The sequence below is a fragment of the Cyrtonyx montezumae genome, unplaced genomic scaffold (genome assembly GCF_038088225.1).
Source record: "Cyrtonyx montezumae isolate F1298 unplaced genomic scaffold, pur_monq_1.0 scaffold_17, whole genome shotgun sequence".
NCBI lineage: Eukaryota > Metazoa > Chordata > Aves > Galliformes > Odontophoridae > Cyrtonyx > Cyrtonyx montezumae.
In genome coordinates this window covers 27111994-27131309 of record NW_027071903.1, presented here as the reverse complement: position 1 = coordinate 27131309, position 19316 = coordinate 27111994, and the positions used below count along the sequence as shown (strand labels likewise).

Sequence of the window (19316 nt, the reverse complement as noted above, 5' to 3'; positions counted from 1 at the left end):
AATTAACTTGTAATTCCTTACTGAAGCAGCCAACAATTGCACTGCTAAAAATGTGAGGAAATTACACCAAGTGTAATTGGATGGAGGAAAAAGCAGAGCTCTGTCAAAATGCAATAGACGTTTCCCATCCTACTGTCCTTTGAGCTCAAGAAGTATGTGCTGCAATGTTCTCAAACACTCTTAAACATTTCCTGCCAGCACGGTTAGCTCACTAGCAGGTTTACAAGCAGAACATTGTGTATTCTGGTCAACTGAAAGGTTTGTGGATTTGAGTGGGCTCAAGTAATCACAATGTTCAGCAGTAATACATGCCTGTTTTTTATCAGGTGATCCACTGCTGAGCACAGACTGAAGGGTTATGTTTCTGTGAAAACCCTCCCCTGGCTTGGCCATTAGCCACTTGCTTCACTATAAATAGCTTTCCAGAGGCCCAGCATACGCACACAGAATGAGGATGGTGTAGAAGTGCATGTAATGCATGACTTTTTTTTTTCCTAAATTCTTGTGTTTTTTATATTTTCCTAGATATCTTTTCTAGAATCCAATCTTGATTCCAAATCAAATCACTAGCAAAGTTTCTAGTGATTTGATACACAGATTTTACCATAAAACTTTTGCAAAGAACAACACAGACTTTTCCATTTAACTGTTCTGCTGTATGCACGTGTATATCCATTTGAATTTGTTTGTGAAGAATGCACATTTTTGTATGCAACACAAGATAATGTACCTAGAACCACGGCCTTGGAAATCATGTCTAGAGTCATAACTGCAGTCTGCTGGGTTTGTTAATATCCGCTCTAAAACTGTGCTCTGGCTTTCGAGAGGACTCTGTACAAATGTTCCTAGTACACTGGCTCCAGGAATTGCACAGAACCATCAGAGCCTTTTCTCGGTGGATGGCGTTCGTCCTGGTGACACTCAAGTGCTGTGCTGCTCAAGGACAGCTGGGGCACATCTATATTTGTGCCGTTGCTCATTGCTGGCATGTCCCTATCTGAGGAAAGAGGCAGTCTAGAGTTACTGCAATAAGTCTTCCAACTGCAGTCATAGGAAAGTGGCAGAGAATTGCTTTTGTGTGAATTAATTCTTACTATAGGGAATAAATGTGAAGTTTGATGTCATCTGAGCTATCAGAAGAATTTATGACGTCTTAAGATAGAAGGCAAGTTTTTAGGTAGTAACATTCTTTGCTGTATTTTTTTGATTATTGATGGTCACGGACTTAAACATTCTTCACTGTAATTGTATCTGCGTCTGTAAACTGAGCAAACATATCATCTGAAAATCTTATTTAGGAAGCAGGGTTCCAGACAAGCTTAATTATGCTCATTTTAACTTATGTAATTTAACTTTATTTTGGTAGGAAAAATACTTGTTCACTTTTTTAGTTAGTTGTAGCTTGCAAAGCAAGCCTTATTGTTGCAATTATGGGGAAAAAAGTCTTTGTGGGAGCCAGACAACACTTGATGGTATGTTTCAAGACCTTTTCTGTATTCCGTATGGTAGAATTTGCATGATTTATTTTATCAGCTCTAGTATAAACAATGGTATTTCTGCATAACTTACGTGTTTTTTGTCTGTAGTGTGAAATTGCTAGCTCTAGAATCCACATTCATTTCTGCAGTGCCAGAAGAAAACAGTGAAATTCTGTGTATATTTTCTTAGAGGTCTAGGGGGCTGGACTGGTCTCAGTCATTGATATCCAACTAGAGAGTGGGAAATTTCTTAGCATTTTTCAGCAGTTCAATAAGTAGATTTCTAATAAGTCACTGAATTTGTTGACACTGATAGCTAAGTAATCCTCAAAAATATTAGTAAAATATCGATTAAACAAATTTGAGGTGATAGCAAGTACTTGTAACTATGAAGACTGTCAAAAGTAGTTTGAAAGCAAAGCTTATGTGAAAGCTTCTGCAGAAGCTCCTAAAATCCTGATGAATTACTGAATTTTTAGCTTTTGGGGGTTTTCATTTGTTAGTTTCTTTGAGAAAATGGTTTCCAAGGTTCTGTCTGTTTCACTGGATTAGGACTAGATGTAACTATAGATTCATTAATACTTGGCTGAAATATTTGCATGAACTCTGCTCATTGTAGTAGTCAATTGCTAGAAGAACAGAGCTGAGTAGTTTTGCAGCCATGATTTTGTTGAGCAGTGGAGGGCTGGGGGGATGTTGCGGCTCTGACAGAGCACCTGGTGGTCTCCCTGTACCAGCATTATTTCATTTCCTGTTATTAATAGCAGGATGTGGGAAGGAGTGGACCTGAGGAGTCAGCATTAAGATTGCCTTTGTACCTTTAATGTTGTCCCACATGCATCTGCTTTATCATACAGCTTTGCATTTCATTTCCATATGCTCCCACATTGCACAGGATGAATGAAGTGTGCAAGCTCTGGGTCAGAGCAGGCTTCCCTCAGTTCAAGGGTCTGCCTTGCTTCCTGGAGCTTCCATGCTTTCCTTCCATGCTTTATCATGGTGATCATCATGGATCTTTTTCTGCAAACTTCATTTATGTTTAAAAATATACTTTCACAACACCTGAAATCCCCAAAGAGCAGTATTAATCCTTGTTTGATGGGATGGACTGGAGAACTGGAGTGAGAATAAAGCTAAAAGGAACAAGTTTCAATTTCAAGAAAGACAACCTGAAAAATCAAAAACAGGATTTTTCAGGTCATTAGCTAACATTTTATGGGGCATCAGTGGTCACAAGAGGGGGCATCCTACAGGATTCCTGAATTACAGTTCAGAAACAGAGCTGAAGGGTGAACAAACCTCGAAACAGTCCATCTCCAATTGCACCTGAAGCACATCCCATTGTAGAGCTGAAGATGGGACTACTCCACAGTTTGGAATTCAGATGTCAGGTCACAGATGAGCCACTCAGAAAACACAAGATACACAAAAAAGAGAGCTCTCAGCTGTACTTTGCACAGAGGTGAGAAAAGCCAAGCATCCCGTTAGGAAATGAAGCTCCTAGCTTTAGCCTTTCCCATGCCTACCTCTAGGCCCAGAGCTCTCCTCAGCCAAACCTATTCCTTTCTACATTTTTAAGCAAGAACATATGCTTGATATCTAAGTATATAACTAGTATTTGTCTTTTATAGGACTGAGATTCATTGCCTCAAAAGCCTCACAGAGGATACAAATGTCATCCAGATCTGTCAGTGCAAGAGAGTATGAAAATAGTGACCAATACCCTGGTCATTCTCCACAAATTCCAAATTCTAGTGAAACTGAAGGCTTGATATTTTATCACATGGATCTTTATGGATCGAACGAGAGGTTTGATATCTTTCCCGAAGAGCCATCTGGTCAAGAAAGCAGATTTCTTGGGAATACCAGAAGGGAATCTGCTTTGAGTAGTGAAAAATGTCAGAACTCACAGGAAGCTAGGTATGACTTGGAAAAGGAGGTTGCAGAGCTGGCCAAGATGTATGGGCTTGATGAGGACAGAGAAAAAGAGCTTGAGCTTCTTGGAGGACATCTGGAGACAGTGGGCAGCAAATGGCTACCCACTCACACACAAAAAGCAGGATTGCAAGACTCTGTATACAATGGATCAAAAAGCAGCTCTCCAGGGAAAGATCAAAGTCAAAGCACGAAGCACCAGGGGCTTCCTGATGAGGTTCCTCAAGATGAAGATCAGAGCAAAGCCAGAGCAGAGGATGAAGCTGATAGCCACACATGGTCCAGAGAGGGGCTTAGCAGCAGTGGCATGTCAGATGAGCGGAGCAGCCAGGCTGTCAGTGAGGAGGAAGAAACAGCAGATGTTTTTTGCTGTACATGCAAGATACCAATCCGAGCTTTTGACAAACTGTTTGGTGAGCACAAGGATCATGAAGTGGCTCAGTTATCCAGTGCTGTGGAAAGCGAAAAGGTAAGAATAGAATAAGTGTACTGTGGCGCCTCTAAAAGAGTGTTTGGACATACTGAGATTCATGCTGGGTTTTTCTGGTAGGAGGAGATTCATAGAAACATGTGCAAATTGGAAGAGCAGATTGCTCAAGTGGAAAACTTTGCCAGCCACTTGGAGGAGATCTTCATTACTGTAGAGGTAAGGCATTTCTCCTTGGGTTAACACTTTGGTACTGGGGTGGAACTGTTTTGACAGAATCACAGTATCTTGTTTTTAACAGCATAGGTAATTACAGTGACAGAGCACAGAGTTATCTTGGGGTTTGCCTGGACTAAGATACTCAGGAAAGTTCATCCCAATCATTCATCATGTTTTAGATGGGCTAGTAAAAACACATTAAACCACTTGCATTCAGAAATAAAGCCACCCCCACTCAGAGGGACTTGGTTTTAAGTGGCCAAAGACCTGTGATCTAACAAATCCATCCACAGTGTACCATTTGTGTTCACAATGTTTCATTTACAGAAGCCTTTGTACCAGGTGCATCAAGATGCAGCACTTCAGGCTTTGTGCTCCTGTATAGCTGATATCAGCTTGGCCCTGGGAAAAGGGGCCCAGCTGACTGCAAGTCAGATGGAAGTAGTAACTCAAAGCACCTACTGTCTTTTCTCTGTTGCATGTGGTACTAAAGAACATTGGTGCCTGAGCAGTGGGCAGCTGCTGGCAATAGAGTCTTGCTGGCTCCTTCAGTCTTCCTTCCTAATGCTTTCTCCAGCAGTGAGTGAGGATACCAGCATTAACTGCTCAGCTCTCCCTGAGCAAATCCAGAGATCCAACTGGGTTGCCATGGTTTCTCTAGTGAAAGGATACGCTTGACTGTGTAGGTGGAAATACTTGGGAGATTATGGCTAGGATATTTCCCAATTAGTGCTTCCCGGGTTTAGATTGGAGACAGTTCTGATGCTTTTGATGTCTGGAACCAACTCTGACACTCTCTTTTGCCTCAGTGGGGGTGAACGATTAGAATAAACACTTAAAAATGCAAATCAGTCAAGTAGCACATTCTGTTTATTGCCATTGCATCCCTGGCAAGGAGAATTTTAGGCAGGCCCAAGAAAGACTTTGGGTGAGTTATGATTCAGGTCTGACATCAAACAACATAATCCTAAATGCCTTGCAGGAGAATTTTGGAAGGCAGGAGCAGAACTTTGAGGTGCATTACAATGACGCAGTGCAAGTGCTTGCTCAGAAATATGAAGAACAGTTGGAAGCACTGGGGGAAGAGAAGAGGCAGAAGCTGGAAGCACTATATGAGCAGCTGGTCAGTTGTGGGGAACATCTTGACACCTGCAAGGAGCTGATGGACACAACCCACAAGCTTTACCAGGAAAATGACAAAGTCAATTTTCTGAAGGTAAAGAGCTTTGACTGACAAGACCCCTTCTAAATGCTTTTTGCAGCTTGCAGGTAGCTTCCACCTGGGAAGTCCCCAAGCAACTTTATCGCTTGAGAGAATTTGGGGTGCCTGGTCCATGTGCTGTCGCTGCTGCAGGTGTTTGGCATGGTCACACTGACTTAGTAGGGCAAGACGATGGGGCCAAAATACAGCTGCAGCGGCAGATGTTTGTCACTTGGTTGCTCAACAATTTATGAGTCTTGGAAGGATTTAGGGAGAAGACACCTCTCTAAAAAACTTACCTCAGGAAACTGGAAATGCTCAACAGTGTTCACTGCCTCATTCAGGCTCAGTGCTGTACACTAGAATCACAGCAGACAGGCTGATGCATCCACTTTGGAAGATGTTTCTTTTTCTGCTCATTTTGTTGAACAGTTCAGCTGAACATGAGGCTCCAAACCAAACAAATCATGAGTTCCCACAAAGCGATGGATGAATCCCACTGTCAAGAAGGTGTTGAGACTGTTTTTCTTACCAGGTTGAAAAATAATTGAAAAAAAAATACAAAAATTTTCACTGCTGATTAGTGATTGCTCTAAACTGAGCTGTCCTGTGATGTGGCTAAGAGGGAGCATTTCTATAGCACAGCCACAGTAACTTCTGAACACTAAACAAAACACCGCTCCAACACTTCCCATCTGTTCCAGTGGAACAACTTCGCTGTGTCAGTCCAACCAGTTGGGCTCTTTTCATGGGCTTACTTCTCCCTTTGCATCCCTGGCAATAACCTTATCTTCTCCTTAGCTCATTGTTTTACATTATTCATAAGAACCATTGTTCCAGTCTTTTAGGGGTGGCACTGAGGGTCCTCTCAATGAATAGCTTTTGCTCTTGAGCTCTCAGCAGCTTAGATCTCTCCAGGGGCCAAATGTCTGCCTTCAAGAGAAAAGGCCACTCTGTCCAACCAGCTGCAGAGCAGCACTGGCCCTGGGTCTCACAGACTGTTCACAGTATGGCTCCAGGTTGGATAAATTATGGTAGTAATTCTTAGATTCCTTCCAATGCAGATCCTTTCACAGTTTTTTTGCCGACATCATTGGCTTCTGTTTGTAAAGGATCTGTTGGGACTTTGGACACTTGAGGAAGGAAGGAGTCTAGAGTCTAAATGGGTAGATGCTGGTAAGTGCTTGATACTGCATGCTATCATAGATTGACCTAGGATCCACTAGAATGGGCTGCTACACAAGGCTTTGCTCCTAGGGCTGAGTGAGAGCTGATTAGCTCACTATAAAGGCTGCATTTGGAACAAATTCATATAGCACGGGTCAACAGCACAATGTAGTCTGCTTTGGCCTTATGCAAAAAAAATGTATCTTTTCTGTCTTTAATGCAAACTCTCTTTTTTTCTACAGGCAGCAGTAACCATGGTTGACAGGTAGTATTCACAGTCTGGGATTTTGTGTCACATTACTTCCTGCTAATTTGATCTATTATTGGAGACAAATTGCATGTTCTACATTCCATTCAGGCACGCAGATTTCACCTAGCTAGTATTTCTTGTTCAAAATGCAGCAAGAGAAGTTGCTCTAAGAAGTTCAACATTCAAAACAAGTTTTGAGCTAATTTCAAAAAAAAAAAAAAAAAAAAAAAGAGAGAGCATGAATAAATCACTGTTTCCAGCTTAGTCATAAGGAATAGATTTCAGTGACTGAGAAACAGGATTTCTAAAGATTTTGAAAGAAAGGCTCTGGATACAAATCTGCCTAAAACTGGCCTCCCTAACTAAACTAGCAACAAGCTTATTTATACATTAATATAGCAGGGTAGAAAGTCAAGCTGTGGGTGCTCAAGACAGATTGTGAAAGGTGTTACAGCAGCTGGAAGAAATCTTACAGAACGCTAAATCATTTGCAAAAAGATATATTGACTGTCATCCATGATGAAAACACACAGAAAAGATACTCCTCTGTTTCAAATTTACACCACCTACAACCATGAAGTCTTGAATTAGTAACAGAGTCATGAATTCTAAATAACAAGATGAAAATCATGGAACTAATGGCTTGCTTCCCACCCAGGGCTAGGGGAAGTCTCACCTCAGTAGCCTCACTGCAAGAGTAGAGCAGACAAAGTACAGTCCTTCAGTCCCATCTGCATCCAGCTATTTGGATTTGGCATTTTGGAGCAATAATCTGATGTGTGGCCACACATGTCCAAGCAAAGAGCATGGATATGTGTATAACTATGGAAAGATTGTTTTAAGGAAATAGCTGTTTTGAAATAGAGTTTGCTGTTGACAATAGATTAACATAGAATGGTATCTCCAATACTGTGACACTTCCAATTAAACATTTTTTTCTTATTATTTTAGATTGAAAGAATTCTTAAAGAAAGAAGTGAATTTAAAGCTTTCAACACAGCCAGACTTTGAAGAGCGTGCCATAGATTTCTCAGAAGTTGAACAATTAATGAACTCCATTAATACTATTCCAGGTATTCTTCCTATCAGATAATTATTTTAGACCTATTTACATTTAATTAAATGTGTGCATTAAACTGAAGCCCATTACTTCTTTTAGAAGAAAACTGCAGAGGCGGATTTAGCTTCCCTCTAGTTCACCCTCTTGATATTTTTTGTTTGCTTATATGTACAGAGATTCAGGAAGCTATAATTGGATTTTTTTTTCATTTGTTTTCAGTATAAAATTACCATAAATTTCAAGTTTGGTCATCTTTCTTTTTGCTGGGTGATTTCCTAGAAGACTCACAAAGACTTGCCCCTTCTGTTCAAGTATCAGAGCAGATATGCAGAGTTTGGTGATAAATTGTCTTTGCTTGTAATAGCTTGAACAAAGTATAGAGCGACACCAGACTGTATTAAACAGCCTGCCTAGCTTTCATATGACAGTAGCTTGCTTCTCTGCTACTAGGCAAACTTTTTCCTGTCACCTACAGGAACCACAGCAAAAACCAAATTCATAGTGATTAAAAAAAAAAAAAAAGATGTGAGAGAGTAAACCATTTCTGGCAGTATTTGCCAGTGAGTAACAGATCATGCTTCTTAAACATTGTTATACATTCAAAAAATGACCCATTTTTCTCCTGTGCAGCTCCTTGTGCCCCTGTGATGAATCCTCAGGCTCCCAATGCAGCAACTGGCACCTCACTGAGAGTTTGCTGGGGCCTCTTCTCAGATGACATTGTGGAGTGCTACCAGCTGTGCTATAAACCAGTGAGCACTGAAAGGCACAGTGATGAACAAACAGGTAAAGGTGACCGAGAAACACAGGGACACTTCATTCCCTGCTGACAAAACAACTGGTTCCAAAGTGCTCCTGGATTTTGCTGTAGCAACCAGTGACCCTTCTATAGCTACTCTCCCTGCTACCAACATATGTGCCACCATAGCTCGAGCTTATGGCTTTGTCACTCATCCTCTGCCAGGTCTTCCACGCTGCCAGCTGCAGCAGGACCCATCACAGAAACAAAGACAGGTCCAGGGGAGCAGGTGGGATGGCAGGAATGGGAAGGGAGCAAAGGATAGAGCCAGGTCTCAACAAAAGCATTTCCTTTCAGGAAGGCAGAAACTGCATTTAAGCACACATTCACCACATCAACAGCAAAGTACTGTATTTTTAGAAAGCAAATCATCATATTATTGGCATGCCTGCTTACACCCCACAGTCATTTTACAGTTTATCTCAACGCTAATAATAGGTTGTAACTCCCCATTACCCACACACCCAAAAAAGAATCATCGGACCATCCAAAAATCTCCTGGGTTTATGATAAAACTGCATTTGCTAATAATAATTACGTTTCAAAACCTTTTACTGAAAGCACACAGAATTTCTCCAGCTAGAGAATTCCACAGAGTGCCAAATAGAAGCAGAACGTGTCCAAATTTCATAAAGCAAAGAATGAGAACTGAGTAGTGACATTGCTTCAGCTGGGATGAGCTGACCAGATGGCATCCCCAGTGTGGGAAAGGGCAGGAATTAAAAAAATAAATAAATCTACAACAGGTGGGTGGTTTTCCTTTTTCCTTTTTCCTTTCCTTTCCTTTCCTTTCCTTCTTTTTTTCCTTTGAGTGATGTTGCTCCTAATGAGACTGAAGCTTTATCTGAGTTCTGCCTTGTTAGAGGAAGGCATGGTGAAGCAGCCTAATCATAGGGTAGGGAGAACAGGAGCTCTTGAACTCAGCACACAAAATAAGCCACAACTCCATTATTTCAGGGGGCTCTGAGGGAGGGTGGGTAACTGTGTAAAGGCAGTCTAAATGCTTTGTTGTTTCCATTTCAGAGCATATGCTAAAAGTCAAAGAAACATACTGCACCATTTCTAATCTGTTGCCAAATACGCAATATGAGTTTTGGGTCAGTGCTTTAAATGCTTCAGGCATCAGTCCACCAAGTGAAAGAGCTGTTTATGTAACAGGTAAACATTTTTGTTCTTGTGACTGTGTGATCTTCATAGTGGAATGCACAATAGCCTTTGGATTTTACACCAGTAATGCTTTCTGGGTGCTTTGTTTCCTCTGGTGTAAGTTTTCTGACTACAGCGGAGTTTCTTACTTTTATTTGGAGAGCCTATCAGGTCAATTGCCCTGTTTTAGAATTTAAGGAAGGGAAGGACAGAGATAGAATAACTTATTTAAGTATAAGCTTATAGGAGACCTGGGAACAGGGCTCAAATCTCACAATCCTTCCAAGTGGATGCCAGTCCTCCTTTTACTGCTCTGTAGGTATTTTGTGAGGTCACTTGCTATGCTGTCCTTTGTAGTTTAGTCAAGCACATTTTGATTACTATGGCTTGTCTTCAGTAATGCCTCCTGCAGATGAACCACAACAAAATTAAAAATAGATCCCTATTCCCTTTTGTGAAATTCTGTCATCAAATTGAGAAAGTCAGAATGAGACTTACAAGCATTCATTCCAGAAATCTTTGACATCTTAGAGCAGAGAAGGAATGCACCTTTACAGCAAAGGTAAAAACAACAAGAGAAAGGATGTATAACCTGTCTTTGTCATTGCTCATTCTCTAATTATTTTGGAAACATTACAGTCCAAATGAAGTTTTTGAATAGTACTACTGAACACCACGCCTGCTGTTTATCGACAAACTGGGGAGGTAGCTTTCTTTGACAATATGTTGCTCTACAAATATCTACAAGCAATTGCTTAAATTGCTCTTTTGCCCATTTTTTTTAGCTCCTTCACCACCTATAATTAAGAGTAAAAAGATACGAAGCTGTGAAAACGCAGCACTTGTGTGCTGGGAATCTAGAGATGTAAATCCTGTCGATTCCTACACAGTCGAACTGTCCAAGCTGACAGATGAAGAAAATGGTGACATTATTACTGAGTGAGTCGCTGTTCTACCAAGTCCATAACTTGTAGTAATGAAACCATTTCAAGTCACGTGGCTTCAGGTAGCACTAAGAAAGGCTCCACAGTCCTTTGGTCAAAAGCCAAAGGCAATGTGTTTAGAAAAGCACAAGTCTAAGGCTGTGCAGAACAACTCCTGGGGAACACCGGACAATACTGTGCTGAAGAAATGAATTTCATGATAAGCATTTTAGTAGCCTATGATTGGACTTGTTTGGGGTAGAGAGTAGAAAAAGTCAGATGTGATTAGGAACTAGCCTTGACATTGTCAGTAATGTAACATCAAGCACATACGTTGAAGCTTTGGATTCTTAAAAAATGTACTGGATTAAAGTCATGCCAAACCACTTGGCTATGGAGGTCCCAGAGTGGCACTGTAAGTAATGAGCAGCTGTGTTAGCTCTGCATTTCAGTATCCCAGGGTACAGTGAAAGAATCTTCTCATCCTTTTTTATTTTTTCACTATCCTTAACCCAGCCAAAATGGAGGAGTACATAAAATCCAATCACAAAAATCCAGTTCTGTTACAATGACAATCAGATACCATCTCCTTCCCTGAAAAACAAGCTGGATTTGTCAGTTCATTCATCAGATTTTAAGGATAAAGGAAATTTAAATGAAATATTCTTGTCAGTACATTTAGCTATATACATGATTATGGAAAATGAATATAAAGGGCATAAGGGGAATGGCAAAAACAGAAGTAAAAAATCTCAGACTCTCATATCCCTACTACTGGCAACTCTTTCCCCCCCAAAAAAGAAGCTTTGTTAAAGAATTATGAAAGAAGCTGATTGTGTGATTTCTTCTTTGTTCTGAAAAATAATCTTAACCTTGTTCTCCCTTATCATTTTCCATTAATTTATTTTCTGTAGATCTATTGTTGGTATTCCTAACTGTGAAGCCCTAATTCACCTGCAGCCAGCACAAAGCTACCACGTTTGTGTTAAAGCCCTAAACCTGGGTGGTTCCAGTGAAAGAAGTGAACCTGTCCTGATACACACCACAGGTACTGTACAGCACGGGTCAACTCCCACTGCCTACTGTGGCATCAGTTATCTCAACAGAAATCTTCCTGCTGTTTTCAGTGGTGTCTGGATCAGGTCCTAATCTCTTACTTCTAATTACCCACCTGGTAACCTTTTAGAACTGAAACCAACCCCCTCCTATCCCTTACCCTCTCCTATTACATCCCTAACACTCTCCCCCCCCCAAAAAAAAAGCCTTTTGCAAAAGTGCGTTGCTTTAGTTCTGTAATATAAAAAGTGTTTTGTTCAGTTCATTTGAGACTTGAAAGTTACTAATTTCCAAACGTTAAATAAACTAGATCAACCCAGTGCTCCTGGATATCATCACTAGCTTTCCAAGTTCTGATGCACCAGGAAAGAGAAAGTTGAGGTGCAATTTACCTTGTAATGCAGCTGCTGGAAAGTATGGCTGAGATAACTGTCAGTTTCCAGAATAATACAGACATACAAAACTTCCTGTGTATGTATTATCTCCAGCTTGGCTAAAGGAAGCTCTGAAGGCTTCTTCATTTGTTGGAAAAAGGCAATCCAGCATTCCACTGGAAAATCTGGCTTTGGTAACTATCACAGTACTGTTATCATCTCTGCTTTTACTGCCACACTAAACAAGCATTTACCATCTCCCCCAAGGGGAAATTAGAAGCTCTTTTCCCTCCCTATCTCTAATCAGAGCTCAGATTAATGGCTCATAGGTAGACACCTGTTTTCATCTTTACCACCACTATAATGGAGTTTCAACGTCACTGGGGTGTCCCAAACCTCCAATTTCATTCACAAATGCATTTATGCCATACTTGCAACTCTTCTGCACTTACCTTCTGTGAGAGATTTGCAAACTGTTTTTACTCAGAAAGTTGACCCATGTAAGTAATTAATCTACAAATGAGCTTTAACACAGCTCTGGCTACACTGGTAACACATCAGAAAAGAAATGATCATTCTTAAAACCCCAAACAGGAAGGCCCTAATTGTGTGACTTTAGTTTGTGTCTTTTTCAACTACTTAAATCAAACTCAGTATTTGAAATTACTCTTTCTGCTAGCACAGCATATGTTTGTTTTCAGCAGCACATGCCTTTAATTGCTCTGTCATTGTATTATATTTGCACTGAAGTAACTTGCAGCTTGATTATAATTTTGGATTAGCATGTTGCGATTTAACTTCTCAGAGTCTACATTATGCAAACAGCCATAGCAAACTGCTCTTTCAGCTGCAAGATCTCAGCTTCAGCACTGGGAATGACCTTTGATTCTTATTTACTGGGTTTGATACACAGCTACAAATCACAAACAGCAGCTGTGATGCACACGCCTCATCTGCAGAGTGTTGTGTCTCAGACCTGTTTCATGAAGTCTCCAAAGGAAGAAAGACAGAAGTACTTTCACCTCGGCTTAACTGCCCTAACTCTCTGAGGGCTGCTGTGCTGAGAAGCTGCTGAAACAGGAGGGCTGTGTTGGGCTACAGCCCTTGGGCAGTGGTGGACACACACTACTGGGGACATTTTCAGCAGTCACTCTCTGGGGAAGGCAATTCCAGAGTCTCTGGCATCAGTGGCATTCAGCCTGCACTCGGTAATGGCAGGCAGAAAGGAGAGACTGAACTGCTGGGGAATGAACTCTACACTGGTCTGTTGCATATGTCACCTCGGGAGTCATCCCTTCTCTTCAAAATATGCCTAGCATTTATGTGGGAGAGTGGAGCAATGGAGAGGACTTAAAACCTCTCCACCCCTTCCTTCTACTTTCAGAGGCTACTAAAAATATATCACTTCACCTCTGAGGAATATGACTTGGAATTGGACAGTCTATTGCAGGAAGGAGCTGTCATCTTTGAATAGCTTCCTGCACAATGCCTGCAGCTTTGAACCTTGGCTGGATTTAAAACAAGGCTAAGGCCTATTTTCTGCTTTTCAACAAGGCTGTAACTAAACAGTATTAAGCTGTAAGTTGTTCCTGTAACACCCATTTATTTGAAGATCTCAAAACAGACAACCTTGTCCTCTCAGTGTCAGCCAGATTCATTCCAGAATGCTAGCTATTCTTTTTGTGGATCCAAACATTTCCTCCCCACCCTTGTTGCAAACCATAGTGCCATTAGCAGTTGCTGAAGTTCTCACGCATTCTTTTCTCTTGCAGGAACCTACTTCTGTCTTAATGAGGACACAGCCCATCCTTTATTGGCAATTCTGGGTGATGGATTTACAATTGCATGTGATCAACTGGAAAACCCTGAGTGTGATCTGCCCGTCTATGACAACAGCTTTACAAGGTAAACATGACAACTTTTCACCAGCTTCTATTCATTTCTGAAACTTCTTCCTACTTAATTCTTCACAGCCCAAAGAACCTGGATAAGTGTCACACACACACACACACAAAAAAAAAATTACTATTAATACAGCACTTAAAACACTTTTATAATTATTAGGTTATCTTTAAGTATAGTGATCAAGCACTTGCACATTTTTAAGACTTGAGGAGCTGCTCCTTTCTGCTGGCTGTTTCTCCCTCCTTATTGTCCCCTTCTCTGCAAGACGCCAGGGTGATGCAGACTCATACATGGGGCTCTGCCCATCCTTCCTTGGTCTCACACATTACAATTTAAGGGCTGTTCAATGGAAGCCACTGAACACAGAATACAAACAAGCAGACAGAACAACAGTAACAACAACAAAAACACTACTGTTGGTGCCTTAGGCATTTGAACCTCTTCTTTCAAAGGGGCTTCTGTGGAATGGAGCATAGATACTTTTAAAATAGATGACAGAAGTATCCAATGGGGTATTCAGCCAGCTCTCACTGATTCTGTGAGCTGAACTCTCTCCAGCTACTCTTTGGGACTTAAACACCACTTGGAAGTCAATGCAAGTTAGCAAAGAGGATTACAGATGCAGCCAGCCAGTTTTATATAAATCTACTTACACAAGTTGGACACTGTGCTAAATTTGAACAGGTATATACTTACCTTTTGCTGAAAAATGTTGCTGAGTTGGCCAACTCTTTGCTTAGCTCATGCTACTTGGGCGTACAGATTTTTGTTTCAAAACAGAATTAGGTCCTTTGCCATTAAAGCTAGGGCCTTAGCTTGCTGAAATGTGTCAGTTTCTAATCAGCACCACAGAAATAACATGTAAGTAGGAGAGGTATCGGCAAACATATAGCAATACACAGTCACAACTTAGCCCCTCGATGGAAATGCAAGGCTGTTTTTGCCATGCAATGTTACTAGGGAGCATTGCTGAAAAGAGCCAGGAGAGAAGATTCTCTTCATTTAAGTCATCATGATGAGTCTAAATGGGATTTCACCCACCCTTCTACAGGGTGCTTTTATGTCTCACATAAACAGCCAGCCAGCACTCATATCATTCTGAACTCTGAGGATGATTTTGATGCCACTCTAAACTCTCAAAAGCCTCCTTCATGCCAAGATACCGTGGAAAAAAAAATAAAAAGCTCCCATGTTGAAATGACTAATACTTGCACAAGGAAATTACATCACAAACTCTTCTTTCTAAAGTCTCTGTGATCTCCAGTAGGCTAATACGCTTTCTAACCACACCAGCTCCTACAGTCTGATTCAGGTTTGCCTTGGTGGGTCTGTAGCTCCCATTAGTACAGTAATATTGTGTTTGCCTATCTATTTGGCATCATTCCTTTTCAAGCTGTAGCAGCACAACCTCTCTGACTCTCAATTTCATCAACCTTTAAGCTATTCCCACTAAATCTACATGCACTTCCAATGAACAGTACACTTAGTAATGTGATTGCTGCTGAGGTGGCACAAGGTACAATCCACACTCACTGTTCCTGTCCTTACACATCAGGCTCTCATCATGCTGAATACAGTATCACTTGCAGGCAGATGAGCTCAGAATGTTCCAGCAACATCATTCATCTTTTTAATTTACATTCCTACACGATCCTACCATGGAAGCATACAGGCTGTGACTCTGCATCCAAAACTTTAGGAGTGTTTTGAAACCTACTACGCCCTGCAATGCAGCAATGACAATTAATACAAATACACTGTGTAATTTCCCTGAAGCAGAACTGGGATGTAGTCTTACAGGATAAGTCGCCCTCTATTGAGTTAGGGTGTTTCAGAAGCATTTGGTGCTGCCTGTTTTGCCCAATTTTGTTGTTTCAGAGTCTGTGTTTGCAGACTTACATCTTCAAAGCCCTCAGCTCCTTTGACTCTGAAACTGTGCTTGTAAATCAAGCTGACAGTTCTCTCTGAGCTGTGTTGTCATTATCTCTATTACCCATCTTTTTAAAGGATAGAAACCACGGCCTACTGTCAAATCACCCAGGTACCTAAATATATTCCAAGGTCTGCTACTGTGTGCAGTATTTGCTTGTAAACCACAGCACAGGCTGGTCTCCCCCTCCTCAACTGACCAGGAGTTTCATATTGTTACAACACTCCATTCCTGATGGTAGGTGACCCTTAAGCCCTGAGTTCTGTGAGAAGAAAACACAAAGCATGTAGATTTTTTTCCCCCTGCTACACTGAGGTTCACCAAAGCACTCTCTTCCCCAGAAATCTCAGGCAGTGCAGGATGCTATTCTCCCCATTCCCAAAAGTGCCCAGGGCATTAATTCATACAAAGCTACCCAAAGGTAAAACAGAGTTGGAATCACAAATAAACCTGGAGGTTATGTGTCAGATCCTCAGCATGTGGACTTCACTTTACTGAAAACTCATGCAGCGCTGCTAAGGAAACAATAATTGTAACTTTTGTTTATCAATATGTAACATCCGGGTACATTACATAGCTAGTGTTGCAAAGAGTCCCTGACTGAGCATATTCCCGTCCCTCTCACAGGTGTATCGGGATCTTGGGCAGTCTGATCCCTTTTCCAGGAAAGCATTACTGGGAGGTGGAAGCTGAGGAAGATACAGAGTACAGAATTGGTGTGGCTTTTGAAAACACTCCAAGACATGGTTATCTGGGGGCAAACAACTCATCCTGGTGCATGAGGCACATCATCACACCATCAAGGTAAGGGCTGTGGAGGGTACAGCTCTCCTATAAGAACACCTCCTACACATACACCTGCAGGCTGAGCAGCAAAGAGCTCCTACTTGGGGCCAGGCAGAGATCTTATATCAAAGCACAGGACAAACACTTAAACTGGGGCCTGTGAATATTTCCACCACTGGCACTGTGAACTAGTGTTGGAAGAAACTGGAACCTTCTAGCAAATCCCACTGCTTTGTGCCATTCTCACACTGAAAGGGGCAGTCCCAGGAACAAATTTGAATAAACTCCTCTACAGAAGTTAGCTATAAATGCCTTGTTAGGTCACTGAAATCCCAGTTAAGTCCGTATCACCTAGAAAGTACTTATCTAGATAAAACCATTTGTATGAAACTTGCTTTCATATCCTCCTGGAGGTACCTAACCACACCTGCATGCAGAAATGCCAGACCTCCCTCACACCTCAGCTGCATCCTCTGTCTCTCCCCTGGGCAATGACAACTCAACTAGTATCACCTTTGAATTGCATGTGTAATACGGGCACACTGTGAAGCATCCAAGGAGCAAGAAAACTTCCATCCCAGACATCCTCCAGTAATTCCTATAGCCTGTAAATGGCACTCAACCACTAAGAGTTACCAGTGCAGTGCTGGGTCCTCTTGAACAAGGCACTGAGTGCCCCAGCATGCACACTGCCAGCAGATGGTAATGATGACACAGCATGGTACCAATGCTTCCTGTCCCCTGTCTGTTGGTAAGGAGGGAGAGTTTTAGATGTAGCTCGGTTGTCTAGAGCACATGTTCCTAGATGCCTGCTGCTCACAGCTCCCCAGCCATTGGCCTGCTGCATAACTAAAGTTCTTAGCAATGCTGACATTTGCCTCCCACACAGCAAGAAACACTGCTTAATGAGGGAGACAAAACCCACTGAAGTTGATGACTCTCCCATACACTGCAGGAAGGCTAATTTTATTTCCTTGCTACATTGATCTAAGAGGTACATTGAGGTTTGCTCTTACTCTTCTGTAGCAATAAGCATGGACTTCAGGGAAGAGAAAACAGAATGAGGCTGTTGTTCTGTTTGAGTCAGTGTCATACCCATTTCTGCAGGGAAATTTTCTCAGGTTTGTGTTGTGTGGGTGGAGAAGGTGGTTAGTGAAGAAGCTGGCCCCTGTGAAATACCAGATAACTTGCTTTACTGAATAAATCTTTTAGTTTCTCCCCAGAACAGTGCATGTTCCCATCAAATTCTCATATTTTTGGTTGCAGCGTGCCACACTAGGGACAGCTGATTGAGTAAGTGCTAAAGGATCTTGGCATTACTCAAACAGTGACTACATGAAGAAGGGCTACCCTCATGACAAAGCAATTACGTACAGAGCACCTTCCTGGCCTCCATTAAAACACAGGACAGGAATCATGATTAGAGGTTACCCTCTAGTAACTGAAGACTGGAAAGTCCCCATCAGCAGCACCCAGGCTGAGCAGCATGAAGTCTTATAGGAAAAGCAGCCAGAAATGTCACTTTGAGAACAGGGGTTGAAATATGACATCAAATAGCCTGGAGGATGCAGAGTCACACTGAGTCAGCCAGCCTCTGCCTGAGGGATTATGATCCCTCACTGCTGCTGCAGTCTGAGGGCGTGAGCATTTCCAGTTCCTGTGCCTTTGGCAGGAAAGAGGACTCAGTACCACAGGCCCTCGGGAGTAAGTGGGAAGCACTGCAGGGCCTGGAAGGACAGAACTGAGTCATTTCACCAGTTCTTCCCTTGACTGCACCTACAACTATGAAGCTGCAAGATTGAGAAGTGTTGCTTAGGGAAAGCCTAACCTGCCTAGCAGAGCACAGCTCCCTCACCAAGGAAAGGACGTCTTTGGATAAAGCATAATAGCTGGGAAAAACAGAATGTCCCTTTGACCTTGTCCTGCCCTAAATGTCACTACCTGCCCATTTTCAGCCAGATGTAGGTAGATATGCAATAAAGGCCTGTTATGCAGGTGAGGCAGGCAGGTCTGAGCACTGAAGGATAAGCCTGTGTGGAAAAGCAGTGTACAGCATTGCTCAGCAGAGTGGATGGGACTGGGGCAATAAATATTAGACACATGGGAAAAGGGACAGGATTGTCATTACCATGCATGTGAAGCAAGAAAACATATCAAAACATGTCTGCATGCAAAGTACCCTGGGGTATTTCTGACTGTGTTTCTTGCCCATAGGCACAAATACGAATTTCTGCACAGTGGGATGACACCAGATATCAGAATTACTGTTCCCCCCACAAAGATTGGCATCCTGTTGGACTATGAAAGCTACAGATTGTCATTTTACAATGCTGATATTGCCCAGCACCTTTACACATTCAACTTCCACTTCCAGCATTATGTCCATCCCTGCTTTGCTTTGGAAACACCTGGGACCCTAAAGGTACATACTGGTATTACAGTACCCCCATGGACTGCCCTCCTATAACCTGCATTCCTCAACTGCCATACCTACACATATTGAACACTGAGAAATTCTCAGCATCGCCCCATCACACTCCCTAAAAACCAGCTCTCCCAACACAGCCAAGTATCCCTGACCAAACAAGCTGCCAGGCCTAAGCTCTGTGAACAATTTTATCTCACCTTAGGCAACATTTTTGCAGAAAACCATTACAGTC

At 41.9% G+C, this 19316-nt stretch overlaps 1 protein-coding gene across 2 annotated transcripts; it reads left to right on the top strand.

Moving 5' to 3' along the window:
- The first annotated feature begins 1007 nt into the window (after positions 1 to 1007).
- On the top strand, positions 1008 to 19243 carry FSD2 (fibronectin type III and SPRY domain containing 2). 2 transcript variants are annotated; one of them, XM_065733945.1, is made up of 13 exons: positions 1008 to 1177; positions 3110 to 3882; positions 3964 to 4059; positions 5042 to 5275; positions 6670 to 6692; positions 7629 to 7750; positions 8368 to 8523; positions 9560 to 9694; positions 10468 to 10621; positions 11520 to 11653; positions 13808 to 13940; positions 16498 to 16674; positions 18871 to 19243. In XM_065733945.1, exons 2-13 carry the CDS (start codon positions 3151 to 3153, stop codon positions 19121 to 19123), a joined length of 2349 nt encoding a protein of 782 aa, XP_065590017.1. In that variant the 5' UTR covers positions 1008 to 1177; positions 3110 to 3150; the 3' UTR covers positions 19124 to 19243. The 2 variants fall into 2 exon arrangements, with proteins under 2 accessions (XP_065590017.1, XP_065590016.1); XM_065733944.1 differs by having other exon boundaries at positions 1008 to 1472.
- The last annotated feature ends 73 nt before the right edge of the window (positions 19244 to 19316 follow it).

What these genes read in the sequence shown, in the direction of transcription:
- FSD2 (XM_065733945.1), top strand. Translation starts at nt 3,151, where the DNA reads ATGTCATCCAGATCTGTCAGTGCAAGAGAGTATGAAAATAGTGACCAA. An exon ending in ACAAAGTCAATTTTCTGAAG is followed by an intron (nt 5,276 to 6,669) that starts GTAAAGAGCTTT and finishes TTTTTTCTACAG; the next exon opens with GCAGCAGTAACCATGGTTGA. An exon ending in TGTCCTGATACACACCACAG is followed by an intron (nt 11,654 to 13,807) that starts GTACTGTACAGC and finishes TTTCTCTTGCAG; the next exon opens with GAACCTACTTCTGTCTTAAT.